We start from the raw sequence: 19,752 nt of genomic DNA on the forward strand, positions 1-19,752 counted from the left end.
TTCTGGGGCTCATTTCCATCCGATGTATGACCCTCCTAAAAAGGGGTTGCCGGTGGCACATCAGAACTCGCCGGTTCGTGCGTGGCAGTGCTAACAGTGATTGATTGCACATATTCTCTTCAGATCTGGAGGGGCTTTCAAACAGAAGGGAAGGGGAGGAAATCCTATGTTACTCTCCGGGTCTGTGTCGGACTGGTCCAGCGAGACAAAGAGAGAGAGAGAGAGATCGCGATGAAGCTGGCTGCTGCCTGCTGCATGTTATCTCCCACTTAAGAGATTGTCCATGAATCGAGGACTGAGTAAACATGGCCTGCAGCACAAATGAACTTTAGATGAAGACACTGCCTACTCCACGCCCTTGTTTACGAAGGATTTGGCAGGTCAAAATGGAGTAGTTGAATTAGTAAGAAAAAAAAACTAACTGATGTGGACAAAAGGAAAAGTAAACCATTACACGGTTAGCTTCCATGTTTTTACAGGGGCATCCTTACCAATGGAGAGGAAGATGGCACTAATCCGAGAATTTACACGACCCCATACTGAACAACAAAATTGGTAAGCAAATTGCTAATACCAATATCAGATATTCTAGCTATTCCGCCCATCATATCGGGTAATGTCAGAGCACAAGATTTATCTATGGTAAATTTGAAAATCAGGAACTGATTTCTGAAAGAGCTTTTATAACTAGAATAGATGACTTTGCAAATTTCTGATTTCTGTCAATATGCCCTGCAGTTTCTCAGAATGTCACGTTGGCTTCCGCCTCATCTCACACTAGTTGCCTCAAGTAATTATAAAGTAAAGGCAAACAGGCCGAAAGGTCAAAACAAATCTCAACACAGCGTGGTCTGAGTGAAATTTTTCCGGCAAACACGTCAGTGATGGGAAGAAAAATAAAATTAATGGCAACCCATCCATCATGCACAGGTTTGACCAGTTTGGAGACCAAAGGCTGATCAAACATTGTGCTTCCGAAGAGTGGTCGTGTGCAAGAGAACAGTGATATATATATGTACATGAAAAAGCCTTAGCTTGAACCAAGAGGTCAAAATATACCTCATTTCAAGCCTTACTGTGGAGACCTTCATTCCAAACCAAAAGAAATGAGGTGAGGACAACTGTACAAAGAAAAGGATTACATGCATCCAAATTATTGATCAACAGCTCAGTTAGTGACCAAGTTTGCTATTTGCACTCATTTTTACAAGTGCACTTTGGCAAAACGATGACTTTTAGTGTGTTTGAGGCTGACTTGCCTGGTAATTTTTGGTGTTATTTTTCCAGCCTATGAATCTGCTTTCCTTTCACTGCAATTGGTGTATGCAGGAGATGGCATACCGCACCTTACTTCACCAGGTTTTTATACTTGATTTAGCCAAAGCATGCTCATAGTGTCCCGAAAAAGGGTATCATTTTTTTATTTCACTGGATGTTAATCTTAAGCAGTCAGGTTACATGTAATTTCAAAAGGTGCTGTTCACTTCAAGATTCATTCATGAACACATTTATTTCCATATTGCAGACAATTATATAACATTGAAAAGTTGATAAGTAAATTACATGAAATGAGGAACTGAACATTGAGTGTCAAATTATTACATGAAATAAAGAATGTAAACTGATGGAGGTACACAAAGACAGCAATAAGGAAGCATTAAGCAGAAGCCGTGGCTCAAGTACAGGTTCAAGGCTCAAGTACACTCACAAATGAACATAAATCGACAAGCAAGACATACATGTAAGATCAAAAACAACCATAATATACATGTATGTGCAATAATAATGATCGAGTGCCCAATGATGACAAACTTAGTGATTGAAATGGCTCAGTGCACTGAACTACATGTAGCAGTGCAGCAGTATTTCAAGCAGCCGTGTGAAAATACCTGGAATATTCTACAGACACTGTCTGGGTCCTACAGATGACTCCTTCAAAATGGAGATTATCAGGTTTATTTCAGGTGGTTTCATCACCACCTATTTACAGCCTTCTGAACTCCATTAGTTTACCCATTCAAACATGGAAATACATGTACATACATGTGATCTCTGAACCACAGATTTTTATACAGACACAAGGCACTTAAGTTTATTACAACAATAATACACAGAAGACTGATTATTTGCTATCATTTACATGCAAGTCTATTTACAAATACTGCATTAGTGTATTTATTTCTTTACATTGGGGTACACGTATTCAGCAATGTGCATGTACACATAAGTACATATTTGTGTGGCAAAAAGCTATATGTCCAATTCATCAACAGTTTCTCCATTAATATGTTGTCTTTGAAAAATGAACTGTCCACTCTACCAATTTGGGAGAGAAACAGCAAATTTGTCTGTACTTTCTTTGCACTGAGTCACTGTATTGTAATTTTTGGCAAATTTGACTTCTCACATCTGCATTTGCACAAAGGTTCTAAATACTTGTAAATTGACTAAAAATTGCAATCATTCAAATAATAGAGAATGAAATTTGTTTTCAGTTATTATTATCTGGGTGTTAAATGTTCATGTACAGTATGTCAGCGATCATTTCAAGAAGAAAAAAAAGCATGTGATTGTAACAATCACAGACTTGCTCCAAGATAAAATGGCAGCGTATTCATACACATGTCTATCTAGGTACAAGTACATGAAGATAAAACAAACCGCTTTTGCGGCTTGTATATTTGAGCATATTTGTTTTCATTTTTCAGCTGTGCGTTTGCTGAAAACAAGAAATCATTACTATCATGTACATGGAGTGTTCCCATTTTCCGAATTTTCATGTAAATGTCTCAGCTTCACCACAGAGACAAGTGTGGTACAGTAAGGTCAAAAATAAATGCTTCTGCCTGAAGAGTGGTATATGCACCTAGAACTCAAATTCAAGGATGGCTTTCATGTCTGTCTACCATGCTTGTCCCCAAGTTCTCACTGGCTGAAGCCCCTCGAGGCCTTCGGAAATGACACTTCCTCCATGGCAGTAGTAAGATACGCCTGAACGCCTTGCGAAAGTTGCGTATCCGGAAGGCGTAGATGTACGGGTTCAGTCCTGCCGACAGCCAGATGAGGAGGTTGGTGACCTGGTGGACCAGGGGTGGCACGGTCTGCCAGCCGTCAGCAAAGATGGCGATGGAGTAGGGGAACCAACAGACCATGAAGACCAGGAACAGCAGCAGCAGCTTCTTTGTCAGCTGCACCTCCTGGGGGCTGAGACAGATGACATGCCGGTCTTGGGCCGTGCCCTGCAGGGCCTGCAGCGCCTTAACTGCACGCTTGCTCTTGGCCACTGTGCGGAAGGTCAGCAAGTAGAAAGTGGGAATGATGCCCAAGTTAATGACCATGCAAAACAGGAACAGGATCAGTGGGTAGTACCAGTCCTTCCGGTCGCAGATCACAAACGTGCAGTGGCTGTTGACGTGGCTGAAGCCGACATTTCCGATGTCCGACCACAGCGGTAGGAACAGGATTGTAAGTTGGAATATCAGGAATATGATAATATACACAACGACAAATTTTGCCTTGAAGTAACGGGCAAAGATGTCCTTGGGCTTGGTCACGATGAGGTAACGAGTCCCGGCAAGGCAAATCAAGGCCGACTCAGATGTTGCCAGGCAGAAGATGGTCATGTACCCAACCACTTTGCAATAAGTGTCCTCATGAGGCCAATTCCCCTCCACTAAGGTGAATATGAAGATTGGAGCCAGGATGCCACTATTAACCAGATCCACGCATGCCAAGCCAAAAATGAAATAGTTGGCGGTTGTGCACAAGCTGGGTGTTATTGCCACAGCCGCAATGACGAGGGCATTTCCGAACACCCCCAAACAGGAAACAACAGCAAGGATGACAATTTCCACTACAATCTGTGCTCCTGACGGGCCAGCATCTGAACGACACAGAGGGGCTTCAGCAGTAGCTGGCACAGGACTACCAATAAATGTAGTCTCCAAAACTGTTGCACTAGCAGCCATACTCAGTCCAGTCTTTAAAGGCACAAAGCAAGTTGCAACTCCTATTCCCAAACCTTTCAATAACAGTTTATTTTCACAAGAAGATTGTGATATCTGTGCACGGACTGGATGTGGCTATTTCCAGTAGCAACGGTTGAACCGTGTCATGGATACGCCGGAAATGACTTGGAGCATCTCCAGAGTTTAACACCATCTTCAGATTCCCCGAGAGCAAAGTGCAACTCTGACAAAGACAAGCCAGCCACACCTTGGGATGTGTAAAGCTAGGCCACACGCTCTTGACGATGTCTGCTCACACTCATCAGAAAACCAACGTGTACACTTCCAAGTTAAACACTACGTATCATTTTCTCTCCCTGTATGACACAGAGTCAGCTGATAAAGGAAACTGAAATGAAGTCCGGCCGATCGAGACAATTGTGCGACAGGCATGCGCACCTTCCACCTGTGGGTATAATAGCTGACTATGTTTTTCACAGTTGAGCCGCATCAATACAAGTAGCGATGCTTATGCTGTAGCCTAGTCGATGTACCATTTCTGAGAAAATAATCCATCAGAAGCATATAAAGATATCTTTTTTCATCAGCAATCTCCTTGCAATAAAAATCCAATCTGAGTACACGTCATACTGCAAAAAAAAAGGCTAATCACCAGCTAATTTATATTCCAGAGTTGAATGAAATCCACTATGGTCTGTTCATGTATTCGAGGCGAATTCCAATATAAATAGGGCATATCCCAGCGCTTCACAAAGAGCCCCTTCTTGGTGTTAATCCGTTTGAGAAGTGCAAACTGACACTAATTGAAAAGTCCACTTTGCCTGCAAATAAGGTACAAACAGTGCACGATTGACAGTTGGCCTTGTCCTATCTAATTACGAGTGTGAATAATAGTGGAAAGTCATATACACGTCCGTATGCTGTCCAAACACGATGGCTGCACTGTAATGAGCAGAAAGCAGGAGATGAATGGAAGTAGCGGGGAGAGACCACTGCTTGCATTGCACATGCTCAGAGTGATAAAACTTGCGTGAGCACACAATGGTAACCAACAATGGACAAGCACTTCAGGGCTATATCTGGCATAGAGCCAGCCCGATCCAGGGCAGTACATATATGCCTTTGATGAGATTGAACATAATGTGTACAACAGAGAATGCAGCAATGACTTTTTCAACAAAACTTTGGCTGTGCCAATGTTACTTTTAGCAAAAGAAATCTAAACTCCTGTTGATCTTTCTTCCAGGATGAATGCTCCACATTTTAAACTTTTCATTTTGCAAACGCAGGCAGTTTATGAAAAGCTCAAGATTATTGCCTTTAGTTACTCAGTTAGACAACTTGGTCCATTTCACAGTGCCCCTGATCAAAAAGCAGCATGGTGATGAACGTGGTTCATGTAATATCCTGCAGAAAGACTCCATTTCCTTGCAAACAGGCCTGTTTCCCAAAGACCTCAAGTTAATTACTCGAGTCTGGTCATATGACGAAGCACACGTATCAAAGGCCTGCAGCTCATAATGCAAGTGAAGTACGTGTACACCCGTCCACGAACCCAACCGATACTATCTCCTTCAGCGCTGGTGGGAATATCACATTAACTACAGGTGAATCATAATGGCAAAAAGTACATGTAACATTAACTTTTAACCCTTATATAACAGCTACCCTGTAGGGTGAAACTGCCCAATTTCAATGTGAGTTTACACACATCTTTGGGAGTTGAGGTTGCTGCTCTTCTCTCCTGGACTACTAATTTACACCTGTATCAAATTATGGTGATATGTAAGTGAATGCTTTATATTTCATAAACAAATAAAATGTCCTTGATTGCTGTGTGCTTACTAATGCCAGCAGATACTGCATATGTATACAGTAAGTACAAACATGATTTTTTGTAAATGTGGAAGTACTGATATGTGGAGTAAAAAGTTGCCCTGATTTCGGAATACAGATTTCAAACAACCTTCAATACAGACTGTTGGAATATTGCAGAGTATTGTAATGATTCCAACATAGGGTTCTGCTGTCAGGTGTTCGAATGTTTGCTTGGGTGGGGCTTGAACCCAGGACCTTCTGCTTGTGAGTATAGATGTCTCAAACGTTCGGGCTGAAAGGGGTCAATCGGTTGGTTTGAACAGAGGCCTGAACTGCACAGAGAGACTTTGGATGAGTTTTTTCATTAAGGAAGATGTAATTGCTATACCTCATACATACTCATGACGGATCACTGAATTCTCATTGATGCATTCATGGTCACGCGCCAGCGGCTATTTTCGCTGTTTGTCAAGCGCACATGCAATTTTTCACGCAACAAGTAAATACGCATGCATTTTTAACTGTTGCCCGGCTTACCCGGACGACAGTTAAAAATGCATGCGCAAGCTAGTAGCAGAAAATCTAGGAACTGTCATCCGGCTGTACTGGTTTCATCTGCATGCATTGTTGTGTGTAAAATAAATGTAAATCAAAAAAGATGAAGTGCTAGAAACAAAATAAAAGTTCGTGGAAACAAATTAATGATGGTTTTATTTTCAGAGGTTAAATCAAATATTTATGAGGTACAGCAAAAAAAATATAACACGGTTTATTTCGGTGGAACAGTCCATGTTAGCTCCTCTCGATATTGGGAGTTGACAAACAAGTTCCCGAGGCGAAGTTTGTCAACTCCCAATACCTCATCTAACTAAACATCGACCTCAAACCACATTATATTTGTATAATTTGCAAGTGAAGGACAAAACTCATTATTAGCGTTTGCATTTTAAAAAATACTATCGAAATTGATTAAAAGTTACGCTACATTACATTAAAACCCTCAGCCGTGAAATTTACACTGGCAAATGGAAGTGATTTTCCATGATAGGTCTTTTTTTTCAATTTTTGGCGGGTTTATTTAAATTTTGTATATTGTTTGACTCTGGAGCTACAATCTCAATACACAATATTGTGTATTTAGATATTTGATAATTTTATTATCTTTGTATGTATACCTTCCACTGGGAAGAGTCATATTACAAGTCCAAATACATGTCTTTAAACTCGATTTCAAATCACCAGGATAATACCGCTACAGAGCACTTCTTTCAGGAAATGACTGCAAGCCTCGAAATGTACAGAAGAGCCTCTTAATAAACCCAAGCCTGTCACACAAGCTTAAAGTAATCCTAGAAAACTGCATGCATCTTAGTGACTGCAACTTAACTGCCGTTTGTATTAAATACAACTGATACATTGAGGCATGTATATTGGAAAAAGGGTGACTTGCAATAAACTTGCAGCCTTGAAACAGATCCCGTGTTGTTAAAGAAGCAGATGTCATGGTAACATTCAATTGTTTTTTTAATCAGGCCAAAGCCGCTGAGTATAATGGCGTCAGATCAGTTGCCAATCGATGCCGTAAACGCTGACCTTCAAGCGGGACTGTAGTTCATTAACTTTTTACTTATTAGGCATTCTATTAAAATCTACCTCATAACTCAGCTTCTGCCAACAATGCACGTATACACGTCCTTCATATACTGCATATTATATTGACTCAAACCAAGGTAGCTTTGTGTTTTAAAAAGCCATTTGCTACTGTAGTGAAACTTGTGGACCTATTTACTGATTTATGTTTGGTTTGGGTTCTCTGATTACATTTGAATGACAAAACGCTGGTCAATATTCTGACGCTATAGAGGGTAATTGCATGCATGACTGACATGTTGTGGGCCACTACTGATGTTCCACAGGGTATGCAAAGGAGGTTTCCCTGTGGAACAAAAGAATTGCCCTGCAAGATGGCTACCACGCAAAGCCTCTATATCTTCTGAGCAAAAGAAATTCAAGGAGATATTCAAAGCCTCCCATGTGTAACTTGTAACTCAACTTCCATAAAAGCCTCAGTACCACTCATAGCCCACATTTACAGAATTACAGCAAAATTTATGTAGAGTGCTGGGGATGGTGCAAGTATTTGAAGAGAGTTTTTCTTTTTAAAACCTCAAGATCTAGGCTATGCAAAGAGCAATCTTTCTCAAACTCTGCACACATGTAGATGTACTGACTATGAATTTATATGAACATTTCAATTTTATCTGACTTTTGATATATATACATGCATCACCATTGCTTTGATTTCTCTCTGTCATGTTTGTTGGCCAATGTGCTGTGCAAAGAGAAAAGTTACTCCTTTTGTCCGAACTGAAATACTGACCCGTAATGAGAACAGCATGAGCAGTTCTGATAAACTGCCATCAAAATGACCAAAAGACATCAGTGGAAAAAACTCCAGAAGGCTGGGTATTCTAAGAAAAGAAACACATTGTGACAAAGAGCAGAACATTTTTTAGAGTTAATACTGGGTGTCTGGCCATATGAAAGTGCGCCCGTAAGGTCAACAGGCAGGTGGAAAGATGTTCAGCATCTCAGCACAGGCTATGAACAGTTCTGGGTTTAAGTCACCCCTCAGCAAGGTAGTGAATTGTATCTCAAGAGCTCTCAGACAGCCACGAGTGAACAGTGTTTATTAAATTATCTCTAAGGGAAAATGTTAAATTCAAGTGACTGCTCTAGGCACTAATGTCAATATTTGAATTTGCAGAAAGACAGTATCTTCAAGAATCACAGATTACATTTGCCAGCACTGACATAATAATCGGCGCCCGTAATTCTTGTTTTACAAGTGCCACTGGTTTGTATCCGGGACATCATGTAAAGTTACTGCACCCCATTCATCTACTGTCACGAGTGCTGCATTTCGACGTCACGACCGGTATTTAGATGTTGAGCATGCAAGCTAGGGTTGCACATGCATCAATAACAAAATGAGTGAGCAATATTGATATTTCAAGGAAACTTCTGCAGCTGGCTCATTTAATTAGACAGTGTTCGGTGGGTACTTGCTCTGTTGGCCTACTTGCATGCCTAATGGGCCCAGCGTCCGGGCGAACTGATTATTCAAGAATGGCTGTCATCCAGAAAGTCCCCTTCGGACGGTTAACATTTCGATCGGTTGTGGCAAAATTGTATCAGCACACACAACTGATAGGGAACGTCATACTTGAGCTTTCGTTTCAACATTTGATGTATGATATGAGACTATTAATGCTCAGATATGAACAGGTTTTGCCATCATGAACAGCTGCTGACTGATAGCCTCCATACTTGAATAAAAGACATATTAACTTTGTGGGACTGATGACTAGTGATTGTGAATGTCCCCTCCCCCCTTCATACCGGGTAATACTCGTACATTATGTACCATCTGAAACAAGGTAAGTGGGATTTTTTGGGGGGCACTTATTTATACTGATTCAATGCTTGAAGTAATTAACTGGTTAAATATAACAATAGCAAGGGAGGTTGGAAGGCATTGTTTCAACTGAAATGAACAAGACTTTAAAGGGCACGTATTTGTGCATCAATATTCAGTTGAACCTTTTTCCCCCCACCACTTCTACAAAAGACACACTTTGTTCTTTCTCTCTTTCCTTTTTTGCCCATTTAATATGTGGGTGAAAAGCCCGTTAGTGATGTAATTATAATTGTGCATTTAATTAAGGACCACATATGTACATGTGCATCTGAAAATCGAGGCTGAGAGCACATGCCTTGCTTCAAACCCTTACAAATGGTCGCCCCTCTGTCATACCGGAAGCATTGATGTTTTCAAAGTGCTACTCGGGAGTCGATCATCTCAGAGAAGTCTGTCCAAGTTTGATGAGTACAGTACATTTTGACTGTAATGAAATCTCTTTATTTCACAGTGTGGTTTCTGTGCATGGCGATTGTATTAAGTATGCTTTTTTGAAAATTTTTGGTCTGAAGTAGTATTTCAGTGTGGTGTTTTATTTATTGATTATTAGTTGTTTGTAAGATTTCATAGTTTATTTTGTGGAATACATGTAAGTGTTTGCTATATGTGGCTGAAGGTTTTCTGGTGCACCCTTCCCACCAACTGGTTATACCAAGATCCACTCCAAAATTCAGATATTTTGGTAGACTTGTAAAGCAAACTGGTTGCCTCTTACACAGACCATTATGCTTTTCCAAAGGCATCCAAACTACCCCTTCTCCCACCCTGCAGCTTCGAAGGCGTGTTTTTGTTTTTCTTTAAGGGAAAGACAAGTGGGCAATAAACCAAATCCGGGTGATGAGCAGACTGGAGGGCTTTTTTTATCATGTCATACAGGGAGTTATAAATGGCTTCTCATCAGCAGCACAGCTGGGGCCATTTACCAATATCAGAGTTCACACCCAGTACAGTTAGTGGCTTAATTGCACTCTTTATGGCTGTGGGTTGCCTGGCAACCACATCCATTTCAAATAACTATCCGGCAGTTTACGTTCTGTAGGATATGCTGGATAAGGGACTATTTCAGGGTGGGTGCGGGATGGTTGTACAGATCTATTTTAGCTGAGATTACACAGATTAGTGTATAAAGGAACATCAACAAGCCTTGTACATTATACATATACCAGCAATTAGTAACTCATAAACAGCCTCCAAATGACTTTTTACTATAGTTGAGATTTTTCAGCTCTAAAGTACAATCCCTTTTGTTTTTACTTTTCCATCCCCCCCCAATTTCAACTCCATCTGAAATGTGTGTTTTGCATTCTAGTCATTCATTATACAGTTTTACAGTGTTTAATAATGCACATCTACTCGCACAGGGTTCCCAAGGGCGGATCCACTGAGGGGGGGTGGTGCAACAATGGGGACCATGCCCCCACCCCAAAAAAGAGGAGCCAAAATTTCTTTGTTTAAAGCAATGCAAGAAAGGCAATTTTTTTTTCTACTTTCAATACCCTCCCTTCCAAAGTGTGTAAAAAGACCAAAATGAAGCCTCATCCTCAGAAAGCTCATAAAAGGTTGCTTTAAAATATGTCTCAACTTTTGGGCCGTCTCCCCTCCCTTTTTCCAGTCGTGGAATGTCAGAAAGTTGAGGAAAATATCCCTTGAGGGTTTTCTGCATTTCATGGGAACAAACTTCTCTACTTCTCCCCTACCTCTCCACAAATTCCAGGATCACTGTTTCAGCCTATTTCTAGTTTGACACATCTTCAACATTGTTTGGAGGAGTGTCAGACGTAAAAAAGAAAATAAATACAATGTAAATAACAGAGTGACCACTTTCTCTTGGGAGCCTATCAAAGTCCCTGACTTTTCCTAGCCTTGGGGCATTTGTTTCCCAAATTCCTGAACCTCCCTTGACTGGAAGAAGGGAAACTCATGTTCCCTCATTGCCAGTCTCTGGCTAGGATCCTTGTCACAAACATGAGGAAAGTAGAGGGGCCTCCATTTCATGCTAACTGTAAGCCTTGTGGTACTTACGGCACAAATGGGCCCATCCAGTTCTTAAACTGAGCGATCATGTGCAACCATCTCACCTTAATGGCTTCATATTGCTCACTGAAACATCATTTTTCACCACAGCTATCCAATTAAATGTGACATTTATGACCTTACCAACATCAACCATCTGCTGGATTGCTAGAGTTGAGGAGGGGCCTCTGAAACGTACCAGTCATGATCAATGCAATAACTCCTGCTGTCTGAAAATGGAAATCCATTTATGGATCCGGACCCTTTGCTTCATTGCAGAACTGGCCACAATTTCACCCTCAATAAATCACCAGAAGGACATTAGGCATTGATAATAGTGCACATATTATTCAGCCAATATTGGCAAAGTAGGTGCTATACAGCTACTGCTCCGGCTCATTAAAATCATAAAGTATTGATAAGAAAATCTTGGTACCCCGGGCAGTAAATGTGGCTACTTTGAAAAGAAGAAAAAAAAAGAATATGCTGCCCAGACAATTTAATACTGCAACTCACTTGATGCCTTGGTGGTTAGAAAGAGTTTGTCAGGCTCACAATATTGAAATGCAACCTCCGAGCCCCAGCAGCTGGACACAAACCCTTTAGTCCCAGAAAAAGATCCCAAGATTTTAAGTTAAATATTCCAGGTCCCACACTCCAGACCGAACAACCACAGAACTTGGTTCTACCATTACAAATTCCAGCTTTGGTAACATGCATTAATTACCCAAGCCATCTGGTCTGTAGCACCCATAACCATTAAAAAACTATGCTTTCTTTGACAGATAATTTTTTTGAAGGAATTCAACATGATAAAATACATTGGGTTGAAGCCAAGCCCAAGGGAAGTGGTGCTAATAATGGTCTTTGGGAACTTCCAAGTCCAGAACATACACGTCAGACTTGAACAAGTTCAGCGTGAAACATCCTTTCAATTATGAACGATTCGGAACAGGAAAACTTGTCCGTGTGCAATTTGGACCTGCACTTAAACAAAGTAGGTTTGCAGACGGAACAAAACCATTACAGCAAGGACTCTGATATAAACTCTGAAGTACTGCAACTGAGAAGCCTGAGAAATGTCATATCTTAGCTGAAAAGGGGATTTGTAAAGACTGTCCTTTCATGAGTACATGTACAAGGGAATTGAATTGTGAGGGAAATCCCCGGGTCTGAAAAGGTACATGCACAGAAAAAAAAACTGATCTGCAAAACATGATTTTCAATATTACAGCATGTGTGTGTACAACAAATATATGAGTACATCCTAGTACAGAAAAAAGAAAAAAAAACTGAGGTGCCATTACGATGAAAATACCATGTCATTACCAGCATTCAGTGCGGCATATCCTTCCTCAGAAAAAAACTTAATAAGCTTTATGCCAACATGTGGGTGTTTGCCGAGGCACTTACAAACACAAGGGTGCAATTACTGGCCATCATCGTTTCGTATTGTGTAGTTGCCACTCTGCACCAAATTACCTCGATCGAGGGAGAGATTACTGTCACTTTTTTTGTCATGCCTCGGCAAAACGAGCAATTTTCTGATGATGCATTGGTCCAAGTTATTGTTTAACCACATTCAGTATTCTACTACATGTACATGTAAATAGCTTATCAGCAACTTTGCTTTTACTGTCTAACAACATATTGGGCATCTGACTATATAGTACATGTATGTAAAAGCCATTTTTTATCTTGTAAACACACAACAAATTAATTAAATGAAATTAAATGAGAGACAAAAACCACCTTCTTCATTAAATTTACTGTCATACATCATTAGGACTTTTGATGAAATGAAGCTCTTTGCAAATAACAAGCTGGTTACGGAAAATTAAATGCAACCTTAATCCCATTACTTTCTAACACAGTTGAAGCATGAAACGAAATTGTTTCAGCCCAGAATGCTACAACATGGAAATGCATGTCGTTTTGTTCAATGATCCATTTTAGTCAGCACTTTGGAGATGTATCATTTTTTTACGATCTCTTGCAAAAACCCCCCAGCAATTTTCTTTCACTTCCAGGTTGTAGATTCCGTTGCAGTGGAGAAGTACATGTACCATGTGCATAATGCAGGCTACAGTATATGTAGATGCGTGATCTGTTCAAGAATATTAGCCACTAATTCTGTGTATTACCTTCATTTACAAGGCCAGGGGTTTATGTGGCCCTTTGACTGGAGCGATCAAACCCATCATTAGTCTTGATTCATGAGTCTGTTTGTTCCTGTATCCATGTCAACTTGCCTTCAAGCATGACCCTTGTGTACACAGCCTGGCTAGACAGTGTGTGAGACACCCTGGACTTGGTGCACTGCGTCACGACCGACACTGTCCTGGTCCTCATCGCATTTGCTTTAATATGAAGCCCGCAGTGAGTACCACAGTTGACCGGGCCTCAATACATCAGATTGTGCCCCAGGGCTTGTGCTCATTTCAAATGACTGGATTTGAATCAGCTTTCCCAAGGTCACAATTGTGCTTAAATTAAGAATGTGAACACCATGTTCCCGGAAAAGATTGCAGTCCACAGTGGTGCCAAATGGGACTCACAAGGCATATCTCATGACAGGAGTCAATCCTTTGATCTCCGGGTCCATTTGTTACCCTACAGAAGAGGCCAGCAAGCACCGTGCCAAAGGGCAGGCATTGAGACGGTTTTAGCACCAGTACCGTTCAAGAAATGTGCCAACAAGTTTGGAAAGAAGATTAGTCTTCCACAAGTAGGCCAGTGTTTCACAAGGGCACAAATCTGGAACAGCATCAGTGTTAAAAATATATGATTTGCACATGGACCAGTGCTTTAAATTGGGCCGATATTTGGAATTGGCTCGGAGTTTTACAATGCATAAATAAATATGGGTGGCAGGCTACATTTGCCTGAGGAGGTTCTATACATGTAGTGATTGAATACACACAAGAGAGCACACCTCCCCCATGTGTTCCACAAGCAGCATATCAACACTGATTTCACATTGACCTCTCCTGCACAGATCAGTGCATGTACATAAATCACCAACCAAGCATCTGGCTGATTGCTGAGGGGACAGGTGGAAGGATTTGCACTTACCTGTCTGTAGGCCGAAGTGAAGGCACCCAAGTAGGCCACCAGACCAGAGGAAATGAGCACGTCACCCGTCAGGTTGATGTACAGCTCGCCCAGGTCTGCAGCGGACTTGCGCCATCTACGGAAAGAAAAAATGGCAAAAACTTGATTTTTGAAAAATGATTTTGTTGTCTATCTAGTTTTTGTCTCAACCACTTCCTGCCGGGGAGCCCAGTTTTGGTCACCGTGTGTTTATTTGCAGAGCCGGGGTGCCTGGTTTCGGACAAAAGAGCTGGTCTGTGTAACAAAAGACAGTACTCGGAACAAAGGACCTGCTGCTGGGAATTGCAATCAGTTTTTGCCTTCTATTTTTCGAAGGTAATTCAGCCTTGCTTTGAAACAGTATACCAGTTTTGGGCATAGTGCGCCCGCTGATTAACACCACGGACAAAAGTGCTCCAGGGCCTCATTGATTAGCGACACAGCGCCGCTGCTTGCTAATCCAGCTGCGTATGAAAAGACGCAACTGGCATTCACTGGAACAAAGGAAATTATGCAACATCACACGATTCTGGGCTCTCTTTTACTGGGCTGCAGGCCTGGGCTGAACACTCAGGTGTCAATGAAGGTTGCCTGACAGACTAGAGTAGCCACCAGAGAGTCATTCGTGTGGGTGTAAACATCAAATAAATGAACACATTTTTTTAATGTTTTGAAGAATTTTAAGAACGGAAAATCTTGAAAAGGTCCCGCCATCACATCCCGCTCAACAGAAATCCATCCAGCAGGTAGTGGTTAATAAGGCATTTCTGTATCAGACTTCATCTTCTGAATGAGTTGCCCCTTTTCACATTTGTGTCTTAGGCTGCATCCGAATCTGTTGTCTAGAGCTAGGTCTTGGTCTTTCCTCCACTGAAAATGTACGCAGATGTGTAGACGAGACCTAGCTGTAGCTCTGGAAGCCTGTTTCGGACACGGCCACTCTTGGATATTTTAAAAAATCATTAGCTTAACCTTCTGTATTATTCAACAAATATAATGCAATATGGAAATAAATGTATCTTACAAGGTGTAGCTTCTACCTCTAATGCTATTTACATCTCACACATTGTTTTCTCTGCTGAAAAAAGCAAGTTAAAGGGGTGGAGAAAAGTAGTATCGTCCAACACTGGGTTTGCACCTACCTGTCCTTCTCTCCACCCAGCCCACCGATGAGCTGCTCGGCCCGGTCTAGCTTCTTGGAGCACAGGTCCACCTGGTTCTCCAGGTCAATCTTCTTCTTCTTGTTGGCCTCCAGCTTGTCCTGCAGCTTCTTCAGCTTGTCCTGGACCTCCCGCAGGGCTGACCGCTTCTTTTCCAGGCCCGCCATGGCCACGCTCAGCTCCGCCTCGGCAGCCTTCAGGGCCTCTTTTTTGGGTGCTACCACCTTGGCCACTCTGAGGAGGGGGGGTTTGAGTGCAGTGAGTGGACCAATTTTAATCACCAGGCAAGAGTAAAATTCCATTTTTTTTAAAGCAAAGTAAAACCTTACACAGTTTCTTGTCCTCATCTTACTTAATATGATTTTTTCTTTAAGTTTTCAATTTTCTGAGCGAGGCTTAAATTGTTAACAGATTTTAGATATGGTGACAACACCTTCTGACAATAAAAGAATCAGCAAACCAGTCATGAAAATCCATCCGCTGTGTTGAAAAATCTGATATCTTTCCAAAATGGTGCTCCTTCCTTGTTGAAGAAAACCTACAGAACTTTTTGTTTCTTTTACAGATACTTATCACTTCAATTAATTTCATGGATGATTTGTCTTGTGAACAAATTTAATGCAAGGTTTATTTATAAACTATTGCAAAGATGTGGGTGGTCCGGCTATCATCAGGAGATCTTTTACGTTAAGTATATTTTATATGATGATGATGTCAGCCAATTGGGCCTATACCCTTCAGTGTTCGTGCAGTTACAGGTATATGCTTGAGTACATGAAAATTTCCTTCATGCATTCGGCCTTTGCTACACATCTACATGACAATGGTCAAGCAAAATGCTACAGAAGTCTTTGTCAGTACATCAGGAAACACAATACCACATTACGGCTTGATACTGCTTGTTTGGCATCAAATTACCTGTCGCCATTTACAATGTACACAGTTTGGCGGTGTCCGTGGCAACCTCGCAAATGATCCAGGAAACCGAACTTTTTTATGCGAAGTTGGAATGAAATAACCAAACAGACTGTCAAACGAAGGTAAACAGTCAGAGCGGGCAAACCAAACACTGTCAAGATAAATCACCGTGCAATCGCCACGATTGATGTGACATTCTGCAAGGCACATGACAGCGTCTGATACTCACTTGTCATAAGAGTCCATGGCCCTGACCCACTTGCACAGGCCTTCGGCGGCTGTGGAGGCCTGTCGGATCTTCTCGGGAACAAAGTCTGGATTGGTGACGTACTTGGTGCGAATCACCTTGATGATGTTGGGTGGAATATTGTCCTGGAAAAAAGACAAGTCATTCCATCTTCAGAGATTTGTTTCCCACCTGATTTCCCCCCCCCATTCAGTTTTTTTGCTGTTCATTTACTGTGCTCATATTGAGTTTCATATGAAAGCTAACTGATTTACATACTCAACAAAGATAATGTATTTTTTCTATTCATGTCTAGGGCTTGTACAGTTCATAAAACAACACATACAAAGTTAGATTTTATTTACTGCTATTAATCTGTTCCAAGATAGAAGTATCAAAAGCCACAGGTTTAAGTATCTGTTTCAAACGAAAAGAGAATGTGCGTTAAAAAGTGGCGGTTCTAACTCTCCCTGTGTTTTGTCTTCAAGCCTATCACTGTTAAAATCCCACCCGTGTCAATAGCTTTTTGAAATTGATTTGGACGGAGCCTTATTTCAGACGAGCCTCTTCTATTCTTTCTGTATTCCAACAGAGCACACTCGGTCAACTTCTGACAGTGCAGGTTTTCTCAAGTCCCTAAGCCGCCCAGCCACCCACACACGCTCTGGTTCTTGGACCCACCTTGTCGTAGTCGTGGAGAGACTGCAGGAACTTCATGTCACCAAGCAGCCTCTTGCTGGGGGGCCAGAAGTCCTCGATCTTCTTGCCAGAGCCCGAGGGATCTGGCACGCGGTCCGGCTTGATGTTCTTCAGGATGCAGACGGCCTCCAGCACCAGGCGGACACCGGCCGGGGGACTCTTCATCGTTTTGACGACGGTGATGTCCTGTTTCCACCCATGGAAATAATTTGTTTTATTTGAAGGGTAAGTCTATGAAAGGGTTCCCTTTATGTCCCATAGGTAACACCACATTTTCCTAAATATCACAATCTTCACAAAAACTAGAAATGAAAGAGTTCTCGTGAGTATTCCCCATCCAGTTTCCAAACAGCAGGATGAGAAACACTACAACCCATGAATATTTGTAAGGTTACCCATCTGTTTGGTGTGGGACACAGAGTGTGCGAAATTGCGGACTTGATTAAGAGTGTACAGGGACTCCATTGCAGGCAAAATTTGCAGGCTTTTTTAGGCAAAATTGCTGGCATAAAATTGAGAGAGCAATAAAACTGATTTTGCTTTGAAGTGACTGGATGCAATCTGTAAAAACTATAAAAGGAAATGCATCGGTTATGCCTTGCAGCTGAAGACATCACTTTGCCTCAGAGTTAAAGAATTAAATTAAAGTCTGCTTTGACCTGACTGCACACCACAGGGCCATGTGGATAAAGGTAGAAGCAAGAGCTGTCATTTGCATGTTTCACCCTTAAAACTTTTGTCAGAACTTTGAGTCTATGACACAACTGTGTGTAACCAAGGGCCCTCAGAAATCCACAGTTCAATAGACCTGTACCATAACAATGTCACTTTCTTATACATGTGTGATTTCTTATGGCCATGAGGTGGACACGATCCATCAAACTCCCATGAGAACAATTATGTTTCAAAGATATTCAATATAATTCTTACAAAGCAGGATAAGCAACTGTATATTAGAACAAGCACTGCCATGACATGTGTTCAACTTTTTTTTAAGGTCTGTTTTGTGGCCTCTTTCAAGCAAATGGGAAAATCTTCCACAAGTTGATTACCAGCAAGCAAGCAGCGCGACCGTGCTGGGCGATTGTTACTGCAGGTGCAGGTGACCTTTTCTCACCTGTGGTGTCAGCGTCTGCAGAGCAGCCAGGGCTGCTTCCAGGATAGGTATGGCCTCCGACAGCTCGGCGTCGCATTCGTCCTTGATGGCCTTGGCTGCCATGGCTTGCTTGTTGGCCACTTCCTCATCAGCTTTCACCACCTGAGATCAGACAGGTGTGCAGGTGAGTGCAAACTCAATGAGAGTATGTGCCCAAACTACCAAGTCAATTCTTTGGACAAAATGTGCCACACAAAGCTTTTTAAACCACTACAAACCAGTTGCCCTGTTTTGTGAGTTTGTTTGCTTGAAGTCCTTGTCGAAGACAGTTGATCTATTAAAATACAAACACAACACAGCTGAGACCAAAGAAATTTTCCCTTCCAGGAAGAAAGAGTTAAAACCATCATCAAACTTTAATCTCATGGCGAGTCAATCTGTGCCAATATCTTAACACTCACTGAATTTGCTTAAATTTCTCACATCCTCTGGATAAAACAAAACTATTGAGTCAACTGCTTCGAGCGCTCTCAAATTGAGCCAGGAGACATGCAGATGAGACGCCTGCGATGCAATCGTTACCTTTTCCGTCTTGGCTACTTCTATGGAGTCGCGCTCGATGACTACCATGATGTCGTCCACCTCCTTGCTGGCCACCACCAGCTGGGGCTGCAGGGCCTCCAGCTCCTGCTGCATGGTGGAAACCTGTGAGGCGGCATTCTGCAGCTTGTCCAGGCCCACCTCGTAACGCTTCTTATTCCGGTAGACGATGCTGGGAAACAGAGACAAGGAGATGATGCAATTTCAATCCGTGCTGACTTGACAAAGCCCCTGACTGAACTCTTCAACAGAAATTGGCCAGGTGTGCTCAGCGTGTTCCCTGACGAGTGCACATGAGCCTCTGCATACACGCGGTGAGTTCCCATCAAAGGGACATGATGTCTATTGTTCCTACACAAAGCCAACAGTGAGTCTGGATCTTTGTATAGCCAGCATTCTGAACTTTTTTTGGTCACAGAATCGGTCTAAACTTGCAATCAGTTCTCAGAGAAATTCTACCGATGAGCCAAACAAAAGCCATGCTCAGAGTTTTGTGAGCTGTCTTGGCTGATCACAGTGAACAAACCAGATAAATAAAATTTGTGTGGTTGGTTTGAATATTTCTATCTAAAACTGTATGATTGAATCTTTGAAAACCCATAAATTTTCTAACAAAAAAATGCATTTGTTTAAAAGCATACGTTTTCTTTGGTGCACCTTCAAGAACGTAGCACATCAAA

General features: G+C 41.7%; 2 protein-coding genes across 3 annotated transcripts in view; both read right to left on the reverse strand.

The window, feature by feature from the left end:
• The window catches only part of dnah7 (dynein axonemal heavy chain 7), an 83,852-nt gene that overhangs the window by 24,118 nt on the left and 39,982 nt on the right, over positions 1 to 19,752 (reverse strand). For both annotated transcript variants that reach the window (XM_087134213.1, XM_022254265.2), the window contains 6 exons: positions 19,055 to 19,244; positions 18,494 to 18,634; positions 17,359 to 17,562; positions 16,681 to 16,823; positions 15,516 to 15,767; positions 14,356 to 14,470 (listed from right to left, as the gene is read on the reverse strand). In XM_087134213.1, the coding sequence (XP_086990339.1) occupies positions 14,356 to 14,470; positions 15,516 to 15,767; positions 16,681 to 16,823; positions 17,359 to 17,562; positions 18,494 to 18,634; positions 19,055 to 19,244 (1,045 nt within the window). The remainder of the gene's footprint in view (positions 1 to 14,355; positions 14,471 to 15,515; positions 15,768 to 16,680; positions 16,824 to 17,358; positions 17,563 to 18,493; positions 18,635 to 19,054; positions 19,245 to 19,752) is intronic.
• Positions 1,485 to 10,546, reverse strand: LOC110989706 (beta-4C adrenergic receptor-like). The gene has a single exon (XM_022254284.2). The coding sequence runs from the start codon at positions 3,966 to 3,968 to the stop codon at positions 2,880 to 2,882; it is 1,089 nt and encodes a 362-aa protein (XP_022109976.1). The 5' UTR covers positions 3,969 to 10,546; the 3' UTR covers positions 1,485 to 2,879.

The sequence above is a fragment of the Acanthaster planci genome, linkage group LG03, assembly GCF_054643075.1.
Source record: "Acanthaster planci isolate LZ-2023a linkage group LG03, COTS_SCS, whole genome shotgun sequence".
Taxonomy (NCBI): Eukaryota; Metazoa; Echinodermata; class Asteroidea; order Valvatida; family Acanthasteridae; genus Acanthaster; species Acanthaster planci.

Bases quoted from the DNA above. Each gene is read 5' to 3' on its own strand.
- LOC110989706 (XM_022254284.2), bottom strand. From the start codon at position 3,968: ATGGCTGCTAGTGCAACAGTTTTGGAGACTACATTTATTGGTAGTCCT.